The sequence below is a fragment of the Lissotriton helveticus genome, chromosome 7, assembly GCF_964261635.1.
Source record: "Lissotriton helveticus chromosome 7, aLisHel1.1, whole genome shotgun sequence".
NCBI classification, from domain to species: Eukaryota; Metazoa; Chordata; class Amphibia; order Caudata; family Salamandridae; genus Lissotriton; species Lissotriton helveticus.
This window is the reverse complement of record NC_136068.1, coordinates 1,304,517,414-1,304,537,471: the sequence shown is the minus strand read 5'-3', so window position 1 is coordinate 1,304,537,471 and position 20,058 is coordinate 1,304,517,414. Positions and strand designations below refer to the sequence as shown.

At 46.2% G+C, this 20,058-nt stretch overlaps 1 protein-coding gene across 2 annotated transcripts in view; it reads left to right on the top strand.

Annotated features, from left to right (window-relative positions):
- Positions 1-20,058, top strand: part of PRPSAP1 (phosphoribosyl pyrophosphate synthetase associated protein 1) — a 302,806-nt gene that overhangs the window by 55,636 nt on the left and 227,112 nt on the right. For both annotated transcript variants that reach the window (XM_078654587.1, XM_078654586.1), the window contains exon 2: positions 8,513-8,565. In XM_078654587.1, coding sequence (XP_078510713.1) covers positions 8,513-8,565 — 53 coding nt within the window. The remainder of the gene's footprint in view (positions 1-8,512; positions 8,566-20,058) is intronic.

Here is a 20,058-nt window from a genome sequence, read left to right as displayed (position 1 = left end):
AAGCAAGTTAACAGTGAACCTTGTCCAGTACTCTATAATATGTATATATATGTGTGTGTGTGTGTATGTATATGTATATGTATATGTGTGTGTATATATATATATATATATATATATATATATATATATATATATATATATATATATATATATATTCTTGGTTATTACAAATATTAGAACATAAATGTCACCAACGTGCACCCTGGCAACACCCATTGTGAAGCATTATATCGTAGATCCAATCTTTAAAATCTGAGACCAAAATAGTCTACCAATTTGTAATTTAAATAAAATACTCCATGACAAAACTATCATTAAAATAGAAAATACGAAAGATAATTCTTTCTTTCTTGTCGGAATTCGCAAAAATAATTTTCTCACCTTCCTTGATATTGACATACATATTGTGCTATGCTTTCCTCGGTCATAAGGAGAAGGATAACCCTGTATTTGACTATGCTTCAAACACCATCACGGTCTGTAAAATGGCCGTCGTAGTAGTGTGGGAACACAGAACCATTTGCTGTGCGTTTGAGGAGTCTAGAAAAGTATGTGTTTAAAATACAGCTGCTCAAGCAATAGCGATTAAAAAGCTTTTTATCCCCGTTTCGGCAGCTGTACTCTGTTGAGAATATTAAGGAGGGAAGAATGTTAGGAGGGGGGGATCTTTTTATTAGCTATTTTAGTTCTGCTGCACACAGCTTGTTGTTGTGGAAGCCGCGGTATGCTCACTGCAGTGTTCCGTTGAGCTTCCACACTCTGTAGTATCTTTCCGCCCTTGAAACGCAGCTGCTGAGGAGGCCTTACTGAAAGCCACCAGGAGACAGTGCCCTCGCCGAAGATTAACATTTATTTTCGCATGTCTGAGCGACCCTGGGCTGGTCACGTGTCACTTTGCCTCAGTGGTTAGGGTTTACGCTTCTCGGTGTTGAGTAGAAAACAAAACTTCCTTCTTCCTTGGCGTCTCCAAGGCGAGTGGCGCTTCCTGATCCAGTTGTACTAGAACAATTTTCAGAGTAGGGATGCTACCATCAATGTTACATCAAGGAAGTCATAGGAATTGCGAACAAGCATCTTCAGTGCAATAAGTCTCGCATTTTTGAGCGTTTAAGCTATTGACATTGATAATGACAATGCCTTTTATTTGTGTTTTTAAAAGGAACACATTTATATGAAAGGCATTGTTGTTGTTGATGCCAAGAGCTCTCAAACTCGCAAATGCGAGACCACTATAATGGTGGCCACGTCCCCCCCTTTTTTTTTTTTTAGACACTGCTCGCATATTCAGCTTACCGTGAGCAGTGTCTGAACAAAGGGGCGCGGCCACCATTTTAGTGAAAGCGCGTTTGGCGCTTTCGCCTAAGGTTTCTAAAAAAAATGTTAAAAAGTATATTAAAAAACTTTGTAGCGCCCGCTAAAGTGAAAGCGGCCCGCTTTGGAAATTAAATAATTAAATAGCAGCGGCTGCCAAAGTGAATGCGAACCACGCCGCATATGAAATAATTAAATAAGTGCAGCCGCTATAAAGCGGACCGTGCTGTAATTAAAATAAAATATATTACAATTTAAAACAAAGCGGGCGGGTGCTCCGATGCAATGGGTGGAGTAGGGGAAGAGCATTAAAGAAAATAGTGCTCACCAACTTGTCAAGAGTACATGTAAACGAAGTAAAAGGGCCAGTACTCGTGGTAGGTTACAAGTGAAGACAAGGCGGTACTAAGGAGGGACTAACAAGGATATGTACGAATCAAAAGCCAGAATTTATAAAGAGCAATGACATAAGCCAATGACAAAGGCGGATAGTGGGCGGTGCTTCAATAGCATACTTCACTGCAGCATGCTTCTCAGAGCGAGCAGCGCATGTGTGCTGCCCTTAGGCTCAACTTCAAAAAGGCAATTGTCGCACAAAGAACATGTGTAGCAAATAAGCCACACCTGTTCAGTAGGTGAGTGGGATGGGTGCAGTATGTGTCCAGTGGTGCATTTTGAAGCACACTGTCACAAATCTATTACTAAAGCATGGCCTAGTAGCATAGTGTCATTTTTTTCCATTGAAACGCACATTATTCGCCCAGATACACCGTTTTACTGATAAACTATGTAGTGCGCAAATGATAATGTGTGGGTAAATGGTTTCGGCGAAGGTTTATTGGAATGCAAATTGTCTTGATGCATTTTGATCCTGTTAAAATCTCTGTTTCCATCACACCTCAGAATTAAATGGATTCCTCATTTGTGCTTTCTGTGCAGCTATCTTTTAAAATATTTGTACAGTTAATTAAGTGTTTAAATGTTGTCATCCTAGACATCAACCATTTCAGTGGCTTATGATCCGTTTGCACAACAACTTAGTGCCAAACAAGTGTGGGCGGAAATTATGCAAGGCCCACATTATGCCAGTTCTGCTCTATCGGTAGTAACCCCCCACTAATAAAGGGTAAGGATGTTCTCTACCTTTGTCATCCAGTTGAGCTAACACCGCTCCAGCTCCTTTGTCAGAGGCATCATTTGTACAAGAAAAGGCTGACTTAAGTCCGGTACTTTCAGTACAGGCGCAATGCATAGTGCCTACTTCACATCCTCAAATGCTCTCTGACACTCCTCAGTGTAAATCACTTTCCTAGGCTGCTTCTTGGTGGTTAAAGCAGTCAGTGGAACTACAATACTTACATTGTTGAACACAAAATTACTGTAGTACCCAGTGAGTCCAAAAACAGCCTCTCACCTTAGTAGGGCTAATAGGCACTTCCTACTCCATCACAGACAAAATCTTGGCATCCAGCAGGTGTATCTTACTATTCCCCTGCCCAAGGTAGACTAGAGGACTACCCCACCTGACACTTGGCTGTCTTGAAGGTCAATATTGCCTCTTGTATCCTAGCCAAAACCTATCCTAGGTGTCTAAAGTGGTCCTGCCATGAATTGCTAGTAGAGGTGCACCACTTCTACAAATGTAATTCTGATTCCAGATATATCCACAATATTTCGGTAGTAGTTAAGATTCTTCTCTTTATTGTTGCATCGTCAGTATATATCACAAAAAAGTCAGCCAACTTGTTTCATCTACATACATGTGGACTTCTTGAGGGCACAAAGAGAATAAGGAACATGTCTAGGAAGCGCTATGTCTCAGAAACTTCTGAAATTGGCTTGAAGAGCCACAATGTTTGCTTGCTCCGCACCAGTCACAGTATTGGATAAGGGGCGGATCCTTTACCCTCTTCTATTGACTTCTAAGGAATAAGCTCAGAAATGTTGCTAAAATAGACATCGTGCTTCCTAGATGTATCCTTATATCCTAATATAGCTGGGGACTTCATATTCCTCACAATTGTCTCTTCAAGGTCTGGGCTTCTTGGATGGATCTCTTTTTGAGAAATACATATTATATTTGAAATGCTGAGCCCTTCAAAGTCATCCAGGTAGGCCACACAGAACACTTCCAGCCCTGCGAAAACATGGCTCACCAGGCACTGAAAAGTTGCAGGAGCATTCATCAGCCGAAAGGGCATCACCTTTAACTTGTATAACCCCTCTGGCATAGAGAAATCAGTTTTCTGCTTGGCATCTGGTGCCAAAGCGATCTTCCAGTACCCACTGGTCCGATATAAGGAGCTTAAATACCTTGCAGACCCAGCCGATGCACAAGCTCATCCACTCTTGGGATTGGATGGATATCTATTTTGTTTACCTTATTGAAGGCTTGGTAATCTGCACCGAACCACAAGTCTGTATACCCTTGCTTTGGCAGTAGTATCACAGGACTAGAACACAGACTGCGAGATCTCTCAAGGACCCCCAGGTCTAACATTTTAGAAACTCTTGCCTTAATGTACCCTAAAACCCAGTCAGACATTCTGTACATCTTCCCCATCACTGGGAGACTGTTTGCTGTGTCATGCACACAGACTTTTGTTAACCATGGAGTCAGCGAGAAGAGGTTGGCAAGTCGCCCCCTTCCCTCACCTCTCTACATTCCCTTTGCTGTTCAGGCGTCAACTTGGGACCTAGCTGATCCTCTCCCACAGTGCCATCCCTCATGTCCCTATGCAGAAAGTCTGGAAGAGACTTACTGTTTTTCTCAACTTCCGTAGCCATGACATTCACTGTTTAATCTCTCCGGAAGTAAGGCTTCAGCCTGTTCCCATGAATCAGCCACTTGACTTCTGTTGTGGGACACATGTCCACTAAGTAGTTAACCTCCGAAAGCTTCTGAACTACCTTGCATGGCCCATGCTATTTGTCCTACAAAGCCCTGGGACGAATAGGCTTTACCTCCATAACCTCCTGACCTTAGTGATAGACAATGCACTGAGTGCCACACAGTTTGTGATTAATTGAGTACGAGGCACAGGCTTGCAGTGTTCCTATAGTTTATTATAGTGACAAAAAAACTTCTGCATTGCACAGATGTGACTGGGAGCAGTGTGTGTGTGTGTGTGTGTTTGTGTGTGTGGAAATGTTGATTCTACATACAAGTGAACACTGCCTGACTGAGTTCATGTTGATGGTGCATAAAAGAATGTGCATAGTGTGTGTCTGCATACATTTTTACACTGATTGCCTGTATTTATTTTAATTACTGGGGATTTCGGGGGGTGGGGTGTCATGTATGTCAGGACTGCATAGAAATGTACACCACTGTCATGTGTGCCTGCTTATGCTGTTGCTGCCAGCAAGTCCTCCTCCCTTCACTGTGTTGTTCTTGTGTGTGCATATGTTGTGGACAGATGAAGGAGGTAGGTGAATTGTCTGTTCATATGTTGATCTTGTATAAATTGGTGTATTTGTGTGAGAGGAACATAATTTGTGACTGCACACCACTAAACTCTACATTGTAGTGTTTGTCTATGTATAACGCAGGCTAAGTGGATGCAATGTGACAGTGCTTGTTTCTCTGTGCATGTGCATAGCCTGTGCGCTTTTTGCCTCTGTGTTGGTTATGTAGAGCTCAGTATGAGTGAAGGAGCGTGTGTGAGAGGCATCCTAAATGCACATACGTTTGTTTACTGTAAACATGTAGACATGCACGTTGAATGCGAATAAAGGCTCAGTGGTCAGCGCATAGGTGTGAGAGAGAAACAGTTATTAAAAATATTTGCCCCAGTCTGAACACACTTGTACCATAGATGAATCGATCGAGTTCAAAATGGAATTCATCATTATGTCAGCATGTGGGAATTGATTGATACTTATTTCATACTCTTTGAGAGGGTAAGTGGATGAGTGCAGGTATGAGCGCACGTATGTGTGGGAGAGAGCTTGTGCCGCACTTCTTGTCGATGGGCGTGATGCAAAGTGCATAGTAGACATAACATGGGTGCTGTGTTATGATATTCATATGCTACTGCCCCGGCGGCAGTACACCATCACCCACTGATTAATTCTGTTATGAAGATGGTGCTCTTCCACCTCTTTTAAAGGTTTGTGTTGCCCTTTGGGCTATGAAGAGGTAAATTTTAGAGCCGGCATCTGCAGTTTTTGTGGGTTGGATGCCTGTTTGATTAGCTAAACTCTCCTGTTGAAATGAAAAACTTGCATCCGGGAACTCCTACATAATAGGTGTACGATGGGTCTAGCATAATGTCATCTGATTTGAAAAACAAAAGCTATAACATTTACTGTACCGTGGTTCTACAAAGTATCTGTGTATCAGGGTTTATATATTAATAGTTTCAGACTTTGCACGCTCTACCTATTTATGTTATGGCAACATCAGGCAATTATTAATTAGCACATGCAAGTTGGTTAGTGGTACTATGAAAAGCCCGCCAAGATTTCCTCTAGGAGCGTTACTGCCATAATCCATACTGTTGCAAAAGATTGAAGGGTGCTGATAAACGTGCGGCATGACCAAGCCTTGAAGCCGTCCCTCTTTCCTTGATTTGTATTAGTTGGCGGCTTCCTCCTGGGCTTCATGTTTCTGTCGTTGTTGTGAAGCATGGACCAACTATAGTTGCCTGTTTGCGTCCAGTGTCTTTTTTGCTATTAATGATTACATTTTTTTATTTTTTGACATGTGCATGTCTCTGCAGTGCGTGTCTCGCCCTCCTCCTACTCCCTTATATAGCTTTCTCCACCCCTCTTTCCTCCCATTGTCCTTTGTTGATGTTTCCTCCAGCTGTCCGTTGCTGCTCCCATTGCTGTTCCCCACATCTGTCCTGTTTGTTTCCCACGTCCTTCCTTCTGTCTGTTCTTGCTGCTCCCTCCTCTCCTGCACCTCCCGCTTGTTTTGTTTGTCTTGTGATAATGGCCCCTTTGGCCCTTCCGTCTGCCACCAAAAAAAACAAGCATTGGAAATGCAATAGGTCTCGCAATAGATAAGTTTGAGTTTTGGATATGTAAAATGTCAAAGTTATTTTGTTTTGTGTGAGTGGCGTTGCGTGGGTGAGTGGCGTTGCGTGGGTGAGTGGTGTTGCGTGGGTGAGTGGTGTTGCGTGGGTGAATGGCCTTGCGTATGTGAGTTGATTTTGTTTTGTGTGAGTGGCGTTGCGTGGGTGAGTTGGGTTGCGTGGGTGAGTGGCGTTGCGTGGGTCAGTGGCCTTGCGTGTCTGAAAGTGGTGCTGTGTGGGTGAAAGTGGCACTGCGTGGGTGTGAGTGGCTTTGAGTGAGTGAGTGGCGTTGCGTGGGTGAGTGGCGTTGCATGTGTGGATGGTGTTGCTTGGGTGAGTGGTGTTGCGTGGGTGAGTGTGGTGTTGCGTGGGTGATAGTGGGCTTGCGTGGGTGTGAGTGGCGTTGCGTGTCTGAAAGTGGTGCTGTGTGGGTGAAAGTGGCACTGCGTGGATGTGAGTGGCTTTGCGTGAGTGAGTGGTGTTGCTTGGGTGAGTGGCGTTGCGTGGGTGAGTGGTGTTGCGTGTGTGTGGTGTTGCGTGTGTGTGGGGGGGTTGGGTGTGTCGGGGGGTTGTGTGTGTGGGGGGTGTGTGTGTGGGGAGTTGAATTATTATTTACCTTGCAACCGAGCAGCTTCTGTTCACAAGCTTGAAAGCAGCAGTTACATAAATCGAGAGCTGCAGCATGCCCATGGCCAGTGCATGTTGCAAATAAAACAAAGCATAATGTATTCGGATCGCATTACAAAGAAAGCCGCATGTAAAATCCAGACCCTCTCTTGCAAAAGGCGCGTGTCCCATGACATACAAGCCATTTTGTGTGAAAATGCATCAGCTAAAAGGCAGGGCACTGACAGAAACACGAACTTGCCAACAAACACGAGCCTGCCAACCAAATGTAAATATTCTGCGTGCAGTGGAGTGCGAAGAGCAGCACGAGTCTCTAATGTAAAATAAATACGCTGTGAGTAGTGAAGCGTGAAGGACACCTCGAGCCTTCAAACTGAAAGGGAAAAGGCACGAGGATCAAAAAGCGACGAATATCTCAGGCTGGAAACACATTATATATTAGTGACAGCAGGGGAGCTCGAGCCTACTAATTAAATATAACAAAGTGTTTAGGGAGTCACGGCCTGCGGCCGTGAATAAGTGACGGCGGGGGTGGGGAGGGCGGGGAGCAGAGCCTTTGATGTGGCCTGGCGCAGGAGAAATGCTGCTGCTGCTAATTAAATATAAAAAGTGTTTAGGGAGTCACGGCTGCCGAGAGTAACAAGGCAGTGCTGGGAGGGGGGCTGCGCACCAACTGAAGTGCTCTGGTTGCACGGCCTGCGGCCGTGTGAATTGATAAGCCTTTGAAGTATGAAACTGAAAGTACGGCCGGCCTGCGGCCGGCCATGAATAATTAGGGGAGGAGAAGCCCTTTGATGTGCTGGGCTGGCCGTGAATGCGCGTGCTTGTTTGCTCATGTGATTCACGTGAACTTCAAGAAAACCGCAGGAACGAAGCCCTTGGTTTAAAGATGTTTTTGGCTACTTGAATTCTCGATCCCTCAATGCGCTTGCGCGCATTGTAGGTCACGAGACCTAAAAATCACCAAGCAAAACCTCTCCATCAGAGCTATTTGGCTTTGTTAATGTGTTTAAAGATGATGCACAGTATTGCAAGCTGTTGTGCAACGTGGCTTAAAGTAAATAAACAAAAAGAGCACTATGTCACGGTCAACGCTGGCCACACCATGTGCTTTGTTTTTATTTATTTTAAGACATGCAACAATTTAAAAAAAAAATTTGACAGCACCAATAGGTCTTCCCTTGGTGAAACCTATTGGCTTTGCCATTGCTTGTTCACTTTACTGACTTATGTGCCGGTGTGGTATTGTCTTGTCTCTCCTTTGGAATATATTTGTAGATGTTTGAGTGCTGGACACAGTATGTACACCAATGCTTTTTAACAGTGTTCTACTGTTGTAAAATACGTCCCTACCGGCGGTTGAGCGCCTCCTTCCTGGGAGACTGAATTTATGGAATCTATTAGTTTTATCTTTTGTGCTTCCCTTCACTGGCATTGGCACTAGACACCTTGCGTTCCATAGTAAACATTTGTTTTTTTGTGTAAAACAGAAAAGGCCAGTATTGTGAAAAGAAGCCTAATTAATCTGTTTGCATCTTTTTTCTTGCATCTAGGCGCATGGGTATCGAGTTGGGAAAAGCTGTGGTGTACCAGGAGGATAATGGAGGTAAGAGCAAGTCATTCAACTAATACTTCTTTTCAATTTTGTGTTTTGAGTGCCTGTGAAAATAACCTATTGGCTGTTCAAAGGACCCTCCCTAAATCTGTAAGATAGACCAGTGAGTGCCCTAGCTTCTGAAAATCACGGATTTCAATCTATGGTCACTTAGTGTACTTTTAAATGGATACAAAAAGTTACAAATGGTACACAGAGTGCTACATAGTGCATGAGAATAAGGCAAATAATTAAGCGTTTTTGCCTGTTCCTGGCAGTAACAGCTACTAAGTACCCTCCTCGTAGTTATTGGGCCGAGCCATAAGGTAGGGTGCATTACAAGAGGGGATAAGATAAAGCAATTCAGTCAATGAGGGTATGGGTGACTTTATTCTTGTTTTGTAATTTGTATCTTGCTGTTCAGTTCTGGAAATAAGCTTTGCTCAATGATTTGTGTGAATAACCTTAGCAGATGTACAATTGGTGTGATTATTATAAGGTTGTAAGGAAGTGGACGTTTTACAGGTTACACCCACACACACTGTTTTCCCCATTTGGACTACTAGCTGCTGGGTTTTCGACTCAGTGCAGTGAGGCCTGCTAACCAGACTTCAGTGCCAGTGTTCTATCCCCCTACAAAGTATATGTTGAATGGACTACCCCCCCCCACCCCCCCATTGGCAAAAGCTGACTTACTGATCAGTCCCTAATATATGGTACCAGGGGTACACAGGTCATGTTAGACAGATTGTTCCCCCTCAGGACTGCAGCACTGGTTGTGCCACCCTGTGTGGGACAAAATAGCTCCCAGCCTGCCACTGCGGCCTGGAAGAGCAGTTTTAAACTGCTAGTTCAACTTTGCTATTTAGACAGAAGCAAATGATGACATGTACATGTACTCCACTCTACACATCTCCCTTCTTATCATATACTTGTAAATAGAATTATACATAACGCATCAAAAATAAATATAATTAAAATATAATTAAAACATAATGAATTTGATAAAATATAATAAATCCTACATATATTTGTATTCTAATTACTTTAATTTTCAGAAACATGCATTGGAGCACGAAATTTACATATAAATTTCCAGTACTCCAAGCTGATCCATCAGATAAAATAACAACGTTCCTCTTTATAGATTTCACTTGAATAGGTGCCAAAAATGTACTGTCACCGTTCGCAGTTACTCCTCCACGTTTTATGGTCACTCAGTCTCTAATTTTGATTTCAAGATCTTTCACACTTTCTTTTTCATTATAATACTTGGTAGATTCAGGTTGCATTTGAACTACTTAGTCTTCCACGGCAGCTCTGTCAACCCACACACACTTTTTCTCCTTCAGCCAACCAGGAACTTCTTTGACACCAGGTTCACGTCCTTTCAAAGATATAAATGGAGAAACTCCAGTTACTGAGTGTGGTGTAATCCTTTAGGACCACACTCATTTTTTTAAATTCTTCACGCCAGGACAACCCATTGGTCAGAGACAACTGGATATTGTCCATAATCAATCAGTTAATTCGCTCTACTAAACCATTGGCTTGTGGTCTAAATAGAGCAACCCTCTCATGACAAATGCCAAACCTAGAAAGAAATTCTTGCATTTCCCTTGATACTAATTGAACACCATTATCAGACACTAGTGTCTTTGGTATCCCTTCATTCATGAATACTCTTTCCATAAAATCAGCAACTCTTTGAGTGTTTATGAATTCTGTGCTCTCTACCACAAACCATTTAGAATGGTAGTCAATAATGACCATTAAAAATTTATTACGAGAACCAAGCTTAGCAATTGGTTCTAAAAAAACAATTGCTACTCTCTCCCAAGGGCGTTTGGGAAAAGGTATGTATGTATGTATAAACCATTTTATAACGCGCTCTGTTACTTGGGAGTATCCTGGCGCGATGGAGAAAGACAAAACACAACAGGCGAACCAGCTTATACCACACCGATAAACAGATGAGTTTTCAGACTCTTCTTAAACTGACCCACGCACTGAATGGAGCGCAGGTGAAGGGGAAGGGCATTCCATGCCCTGGCAGCCACCACAGCTATCGACTGACGCCCTAATCTAGTCCGCTTAAAGCGAGGAAGAGTCATCTTATACAGGGAAGACGATCTAAGGCAACGTGAAGGAGCATAAAGGATAAACCGTTTCCTCAAGTAGGCTGGCCCTTGATCGGGAGTTGCTCTAAAAGAAAGCACTAGAGATTTGAATAGGATACGCTGCGCCACTGGAAGCCAATGAAGGCTACGCATGTGGGAGCGGACGCTCTTCCATCTCGGAACATTGAACAAGAGACGGACAGCAGCATTCTGGATGACCTGTAAACGTTTGACCAGATATTTATTTATTTATTTTGAAAGTTTTATATAGCGCGAACAAGATCTTTGCAGATATCAGAGCGCTTTACAAGGGCATGGGGGTAAAAAATACAAAGTAATGAAGCGTATATACAGAGTAATATATGAGGTAGTTAGGTACAAGGTGCTAGTTACATAGGTGGGATAAAGGACATGAGGTAGGTAACAGGTGAGGTAGTGTCGGTACACAGTGTATAGGCAGACAATTGCGTCAATAGTATAAAGTGCAATAATAAGGAGCATATACCTGCTTAAACGTGTTTAGAATATTTAGAGTTTAAAGGAGGGTACAGTTGAGGTAGGTGTGAGCAGGGTGTATAGTCCCACAGGTGCGAGAGTAGTAAGGAACGTTGAGATGGAGAGGGTAAAGTGTGCAAAGTCAACCAGGTGCGTCAATAATATAACAATATAACAATATACATAATCAACCAGGTGCATCAAACATTATAACAAAATACAAAGAGTGAACGTATACAGTTAAGTAATTCGAAAACACGGGTGGCACAGTAGACCAGGGTCGGGAAGGACTTGCAAGGCAGATTCATGAGTGATACGGAGCAATAGATCATGTGTATTTTGCCATGAGGATCGCTTTAACTTCCCTCTTAAAGATTGTTTCGGAGGAGATGAGCCTTGTTTCCGGAGGGAGTGAGTTCCAGATCCTGGGTGCCATTCCTGAAAAGGAGCGTTTATAAGTTTTTTCCTTCCGAAATCTTCGAGGTTTCAGCAAAAGATTGTTTGTGCCTCTAGTAGTTCGGGAGCCACCCGAAATTGTCAGCTTTTGAGTGAGATAGGCGGGTGAATTCCGGTGCACAGCCTTGTGTGTCATGCAAGCGATTTTCAGTTGTATTCTGGCTTCAAAAGGTAGCCATTTCAGTGATTTAAAGTCCGGGGAGATGTGCGAGTGTTTTTTTGAGCCAGTGACGAGTCTCGCTGCGGCGTTAAGGGATGCTCTTAGGGGTGCCGTTGTAGTTAGGGGGAGCCCGCAGAGGGCGGTGCTACCGTAATCTATGTGCGGGATGACTATAGATTGTACTGCAGTTTGGAAGTCTTTGGCAGGAAGGAAGGGTTTGAGTTTCCTCAGGGTATTGATTTGAAAGTTCGCTCCTTTGGTTGCCTTGCTGATGTGCTGCTGCATGTTGAGATTGGTGTCCAGTGTTATGCCTAAAGATTTTGCGGAGTCAACTACGATGGGCTGTACATTTAGAGCCGTTAAATGCTTAAGCCATGTTTGAGCCGTGGATATTTTAGCGGGAGGTGAGATCAGGAGGAACTCGGTCTTCAGAGCATTGAGTTTGAGGTGATTCTCAGAAAGCCAGGATTGGGTGTTTCTGATTGTGGTGTTCAGAAGCATGATGTCCTTGGGAGATTGTATTTTGAGATAAAGTTGGGTGTCGTCGGCATACATGTGAAAGTGCACATTAGATGCCTGTAGCAACGTAGTGAGAGGTTCCATAACTAGGTTGAACAGTGTTGGGGAGAGGGAGCATCCTTGAGGGACGCCTAGCGATACAGGTACCGAAGAGGACAGCAGGTTGTTGCTTTTGAATCTTTGTGTCCGGTTGTGTAGGAATGAGGTGAACCACTTTAGAACAGTCCCAGATATGCCCATTCTTGTGTTTAACAGTTCGAGTAAGTTCTCATGTTTAACTGTATCGAATGCTGCGGAGAGATCCAGAAGGATGAGGAGGCAGGTGTCGTTTTGGTCTAGGATTTGGAGGGCATCGTCCACTATGTGAGTCATGGCAGTTTCGGTGCTGTGCCCAGCTCGGAAGCCTGACTGATGAGCGTTTAGGAGATCAAACTTATCTATGTGTTTAGTCAGTTGTTGTTGTACGCATTTTTCCAGCAGTTTAGCGAGAGTGGGAATGTTTGTAATAGGGCGGTAATTGTTTAGATCAGTGGGGTCTGCTGTTGGTTTTTTCAGTAGCGGAGTGACTTGCCCTACTTTGAGGGCGTTGGGGATGGATCCTTGTTGAAGAGAGCTATTGATAATCTTTGACCAGAGTGGGAGAAGCCAAGGAGAAAAGTCCTTTACAGCGTTAGCAGGAAGGGGGTCGGAGAGGTGATTGGAAGGTTTCAAGGTGTTGAGCAGTCTGCCAATTTCTTCTTCGGAGTAGGTGTCAAAGGCTGACCAAGTAGCATTGTTCTTTGGTTGAGGCACTGCTGTGTGTCGGGGGTTGGAGTACAGGATAGCGTCATTGAGGAGATCGCTTCTTATTCTCTCAGTTTTTTGGATAAAGAAGGCAGAGAAGTCTTCGCAGGAAGGAGTATCGCCCATAGGGCTGGGTGTCTGGGGTTGCTCTTTGGATTGTGTTCTGACTAACTCAAACAGTTTTTTTGGACGGTTTTTAGCTTGGGCGAGTTGGAGGCTGAAGAAGTTTCTTTTTGAGCGCTTTATTTTCCTGAAGTAGGCGTTTCTCTGTATCTTTAGACTTTTTAGGTGCACTGCATAAGGGGCTGATCTCCAGGTGCGCTCTGCCATTCGCATGGCTCGTCTATCCTCATTGAGGCTACCGTCATACCATGGGTTGGAAGTCTTCTTGGACGAGACTCTTTTCAGTTGCATGGGCGCCGCCTCATTGATTATTGTGGACATAGTATTGAGATAGTAGTCAGTCAGAAGTTGAACGTCTGATACGCCGGGAGGGGGAAGTAGGCGATTGCAGCTGTTAGGCGGTAGGGAGTTTGGATTGAGTTTCTTCAAGTCTCTTTTCCACACTTTGTGCTTAGGGGGTTGAACTGAGTTAAGTCTGATTTTTTCCTTGATGAGGAAGGAGACAATGTAGTGATCTGACCAGTCACAAGGTTGGATTGATTCCAGTTGAATAGCGCCCTCTTTGGAGATGATAAGGTCAAGGGTTGAACCTCTCTTATGGGTCGGGTTATTGCATATTTGGTTGAGATCAAGTGCGTTGAGAAAGCTTTTGAGGCTGTTTACCACTGCGTCACTGCTGTCATTCCAGTGGAGATTGTAGTCGCCAAGGAAAATTTGGGTGTGCTGCCGTCCTGAGTTGGCTGATATTGTATCCATGAGTTGTTGGACGAAGGAGAGATTGTCCCCAGGTGGGTGGTATATAATGTGGAGTGAACATATCGGTTTGCTTTCGCTGATGATATCGAGGCAAAGGTATTCACAGGAAGTAAGAGAGGGGACGGCCACTTTGGAGACTGAGAGGTTGCTTCTGTAGATGCAGGCAATTCCACCGCCTGTCTTTATGGCCCTGTCAAGTCTAATGATACAGTAGTTGGGCGGGACTAGGATATCCAGTATAGGTGTGGAGGAATCAGACAGCCACGTTTCAGTCAGAATGGCTAGGTCCAGTTCCCGGGACGTGATGAGGTCGGCGACCTCCGTGGAATGTCTTTGGGCCGATCTGCAGTTGAGAAGTATGCATTTAAGGCTAGGGGTGCATAGGGTGGAGGACGATTCCGTAATGAGGGGTACATTAGTGAGGTTGTTGGGGACAGCGCCTCTGTTGTTATCCTTTTGTTGCCTAAGGGGGTTGGATATAATCGTTGGGATGGACATGTTGTTGGTAGCTAGTGGCTTTTGGGGAGCCGGGTCGTAAGAGTGGAGAAGGGTGTGTACGTCATGGTCAGAGATCGGGTTGGAGGTGCGTCTGGGGCGATTGGTGGTATTGCAAGAGGGGGTAGAAGTCCAATGTGGGGGGAGATGTGTGTTAAGGCGAGTAGGGGGAGAGGAGGAAGTGTTGTTAGGAGGAGAAGGGGGAGTACTGCGCTTGGTAGTGACGAGATTGCAATTGTTACTGCGATTGTTGGTATTGCGAGGGGGGATAGAGGTCCGGTGTGTGGAGTGTTGTGTGGTAGGGCTGGTAGGAGGTGAGGGGGAAGTGGTGGTGTTAGGTGTGGTAGGGGTGTTGATGTGGGGGTGTCTGGGGTGTGTGAAGAGCAACTCTTTAATGGAGTGTACTTCTTCTTTCAATTGGAGGAGGGTAGACATAATAGTGTCCAAGGTGATGATGGGTGCGTTGACCGGGGGCAGTCCGGGTGGAGAGTCGGGACTGATGAGGGTGTTGGGGGCGTTGGGGGCGTTAGCGCGAGGGTAGGTGTTGGGAAGCGCATCCGTGCTAGTGGGGGAGCGGAAAAAGGGGGTGATGTGAAGGCTGGCTGTTGTGGGGGAGGATGTGGGGTATTGAGGAGTGAGCGAGGGGGGTGGGAGGTTGATGGAGGGGTGCAGGCTAGGTGTGGTGGGAGTGCTAAGTGTGGGGGGGCAGAAGTCGGAGAGAGAGTCATGTTGTGTGTGGTGCCATTGGGGGAGATGGGGTGCTCCGAGAAAAAATGTGCGGGGGAAGGTATGGGAGTGCACAGTGTGGAGGGGGAGACAAGAGGAAGAGCGGAGGTACGAGGGTTAGTAGGAAAGCTGGGAGAGCGAGTGGTGTGTGTAGGGACTAGGTCTATGTCTGTGAATGAGGGGCGGGGAGGGGTAGCTGCGAGGGGCAGGTGATTGACTGTGGAGCAGGGTGTGAAGGTGAGGTGTGTGTCTTCTTGCTGCTGAACTGTGTTAGGGGAGTTAAGGGTGGGGGCTGTGACGTTAGGGGAGGTGGGACAGGGGGTGATCTGCGTGTAAGTCCGAGTGTTGGAAAGGTGTTCTTTGAGAGAGGGGAACATGTTGTCCAGTAGTTCCAGGTTCCTGTCTATCGCTTGAATTAAAACAATCCCGTTGTTGTAAATAGTGATGGTGGTTCTGCCTGGGAGGAGTTGGGACGATGTGATGGAGAGTGTTAGGCCATGTGCGGATTTCCTGGTGGTGGAGACTGTGAATAGGGAAAGGAACACTTTTTTCCATTGCGCTCTGCGTGTGGTGTGGAAAATGATGTCGGTGTTCAAGGGTCCATTGACCGATGAGAAGTAGGTGTCGGCAAAGGGTGTTTCTGGGTGGGACCTAAGGAAGTCGTGTTTAAATCGTTTAGTAGATTTTTTGGTGAGAGAGGAAGGGTAGTTTATTTTATATGTGTGTTTGCCAAAGAGTTCCATGTTGGTATGGTAGCAGTGTAGCGCGGGGTGGGTGAGCAGTCGTGTTATGCCGGAGCAAGGTGCATATGCAAGCCCAACAGGTTATCTGCGTCAGAAATCAGAACATTAGTGATCTTGGAGAGCAATCAAAATACATGAGATAGCAATCGGTGCGACCCAGGAGAAAGTGAAACTGGGTGCAGGTTACAAAGGTGAGCAAAATACAGGTAAAAATATAATATTGATATAGGAGGTAGCATTGACATTAGTGAGCGATCAAAGTATCTGAGGTAGCAATCGAAGTATATGAGGTAGTATATGAGGTAGCAGTCGGTGCGTCCCAAAGAGAAGGTGAACTGGGTGCAGGTTGCAAGGTGTACAAGATATAGATACCAATATAATATATCAAAGCATAGTCTATCTCTATCACAGGTAGTAGTGGAGACATGTGGGAATGACCCCGAATATGAGGTAGCAGTCTTTGTGTTACATGGGAAGTGAACAAAGTGCCGGTTAAAAAAGGTATAATCCTGCAGAAATGTTTATCATACAGCTAGAGGTATAATCCTGCATAAGAGACCGACATTCTGTCAAAAGTGAACAGAGTACAAGTAAAAATACAGTCTTGCCACAAAAAAAAGGTAGACTAAGTGGTAGCCGATGTTGAGATCTTAGTGTAAGTTCAGATAGTGTGACTGAAAGGATGAGTGGCCGCCCCATATGGGAGAAGGAGCCAGTAGTCCTCTTTTTATTTTTGTTGCTTTGTGAGCAGGGAGGGCAGTTTCGCTTTCAGCTAACCCAGTTTCTACGTAGCTGCGAGGGAGTCTTATCTTGCAGGAGCCTCGTGGGCATCTGAGGCACAGGTGATTTATTGCCTTAGTTTCTGGACCCCGCCATTTTGGACAAAGGGTTTAAATAACATAATAAGCGAATTCAAGAAAGTACCTTATTTGGCAAAGACCCTGTGAAGTAGCTCTCGCGGGTCCTCTGCAGGAAGGTTGAAAGTAGAGACATTCTTGTTTCAGCCATTATAGGAGGGAGGGAGAGAGGGCATCCACCGCCGCCCGTGGTCTGCTGGTCTCCCCCAGCCCCTCACAACCCTCAAGACCGCCAGGAGTCCTCCGCTGCGGAGCGGGAGCAGGTCGAGAGGGGGGGGGGGCGTCTATTGACGAGGCTGGTCCCGCGCTGGTCCTGGGATACTCCGGGAGGGAGGGAGGGAGGGAGGGGAGGGGGGGGGGGGGAGCTCTGAAGTTGTCGCCTCGTTCCTCGCTGGTCCCGGCTGTCACCGTCGTCCTCTGCTGTCGGTAGGCGGTAGGATTCCTTCTGCTGCGGGGGAAGGGGGTGTTCTGTTGTTCACGCTGGTCCCGGTGTTCTACTGTCCTCTGCTGCCGATGTCGTCGTGATTGCCACAACCCTCAACAGCCTCCGCTTCTGCTCCGGAGCGGGGGAAGGGTCCGGCGTTTGCTCCGCTCTGGTCCCGGCCCTAGTCCCGGCCGCCACAGTTTCGGGGCAGCCGCTCCCAGCGTCACAAGCTGCAACCAGCCCTCCGACGCCGCTGCAGTATTCCTTCTGCTGCGGGAGGAGGGAGGGGGTGTTCCGTTGTCCCGCGCTGGTCCCAGTGCTCTGCTGTCTTCTGTTGCCGTCGGGAGGGGGGGGGGTCCTCTGCCGCCGCAGTCGTCGTTGCCTCGACGCACCACAGCCTCCGCTTCTGTTCCTGAGTGGGGAGAGGGTCTGGTGCTAGCTCCGCTCTGGTCCCGGTTCTTGTTTCGGTGCAGCAGCTTCCAGCGTCTCGAGCTCTCCCAGCCCTCCGACGCCTCTGAGCCCCGACTGCTGTGGTGCTGGCCAGCCGCGACGACGATACACGCAGCAAATGACTTTAAAGTTACTTCTCGTTACTCTTGGGTGTTCCTGTTACTCTTTATGTTCCAGCGAGCGACTGATGGTTGCTGCTAACAGGGATATACCCGGTTAAGGGATCCCAAGCACGGGGAGCTCCTCCAGGCAGCTCCTACCAAGCGGCCATCTTGTTTTGATTCCAGGGATACCAGGGATTCCAGATATGCAGGGATACCGCTGAACAGAGCGTTCGCGTAGTCCAATCTCGATAAAATGAGAGCTCGGGCGACAGTCTCCTTTGCTTCTCTAGGGAGAAGTGGGAAGAATCTTCGCAGCGCTCTGAGTGGCGAAGCATGTCCCTGACACTTTTCTTATATGGTCTTCAAATCTTAAATCTTCCCCAAACCATATGCCAAGATTTTTTTGCAGGGCCACCCATCACCTTAGGGCTGGCAATGTTCGAGGGCCACAGCGTGTCTTTAAAGCTGGAGGGAAATGTGCCGTAGAAAAGGACCTCGGATTTGTCCTCGTTACATTTCAGCTGGGCCAGAGCCAGCCAGCGAAAGACTGAGGACAAACAGAGCTGGACTGCCACAGTATCCAGATGATCGTCCGGCCAGGTAAACAGCAATTGCGTGTCATCGGCCTAACCAATTATCTTAGCCCCGTACTGTTCCGCCGGGTAAACCAAGGGAGTGATGTAAACATTGAACAGTAAGGGACTAAGAGTGGAGCCCTGAGGGACCCCAGTGAGAAGTGGCTTGGGCTTCGAGGCATGGGGCGGCATCCAGACCTGTTGCGTCCTATCCAATAGGAATGATGACAGCCAGGCCAAGGCACAACCACCAATACCGACCGCAGACAGCCTGGCGAGAAGGAGCTCATGGGGAATGGTGTCAAACGCGGCAGAGAGGTCCAGAAGAATCAAGACCGCTCTGCCGCCACCGTCCAGACACTCCCGGATTGCCTCCGTCATCTCAACCAGGGCTGTCTCAGTACTGTAGGCCGCCCTAAATCCCGATTGAGCTGGGTGCAGGAAGCCTCCACGAAGCTCTCGAGTTGGTGAAAAGCCACTTTCTCACAAATTTTTGCCAATGCCGGCAGGAGGGATATAGGACAGTAATTCCCTGGAACAGCAGCATCCAACCCTGTTTTTTTAGGAGCGGCAGAAGCTTTGCCTGCTTCCAGCATACAGGAACAGTTGCTGAGGATAGAGAAAGATTCACAATCTGGGTGACCTCACTGCATACAGTAGTGGCTACTTCTGAAAGTACCCGAGCAGGGCAAGGGTCTGAAGGTGAGCCAGATTTTAAAGTTTGAAGGAGTGCCAAAATATCGCACTCAGCAGCCACTGAAAAATCCGTGAACTGCTGGGTGACACAGTGACACATCAGAGGGGGAAGACCCACCGCTGCGCTGGCTTCGGGCAGAGCAGAGAGCAAATCCTTCTGAATCTTTGCTATTTTTTCAATGAAAAAAGAGGACAGTTCCTCACACCATTGGATGGAGGAAGGGATCGTGGGTGTATCAGCAACAGGGGATAGAAAGCTCTTCACAATAGAGAAGGTCTCTCTACTGTTATTGTTCGCCCTGGCAATTCTCCCTGCATAATAACTGCCTTTTGCTGTCCTAATAGCAGCATAGTAGTCCTTTTGGGCTATACGCAGGGCGGCCTTTGTCTCAGGGCTATACTCGTGCCTCCACACTCGCTCCAGTGCACACCAGTGGAGGTTGCCTTATGACCTTAGTTTTATCTGCTTGAGCACAAGCGTAGCACTCTCTCACTGCATCTTCAATCTCACTATCCATCGCTGGCCACCAATACGACTGAGGGACCCTTCTCTTGGTCATGTTTCTCCCCAAGTGTCCCTCATGAGCAATACTTACAATTTTGCACCTCAAACCTACTAGTGGTACAAATTGATATCTCCTTATTAACCCCCCCGCCATCACACACACTCAATTCACCCTCAACATGATGAAAACGTTTGAATTTAGCATCTTCTATAAATCTTTGATCCCACCCATGTGAAACACAAGTAATCTCTTGTTGCAGGACTTCATCATTTAACATAGCAGTTGCCCAGTCTTCCTTGCTAAACACATATTCATCTCCCTTAGTATTATGTAACTCATCAATCATATCCTCCACGCCACTGTCCACACTCTAAACCGGCATTCTGGATAAATAGTCTCCAACAAAATTCCTAAGACCTTTAACATATTCAACTACAAAATTTGAAATCAAGCACAGATAAAATCCATCTGGAAAATTTAGGGGTTACATTTCCTTCCAATCCTCTACCTCCTTTGA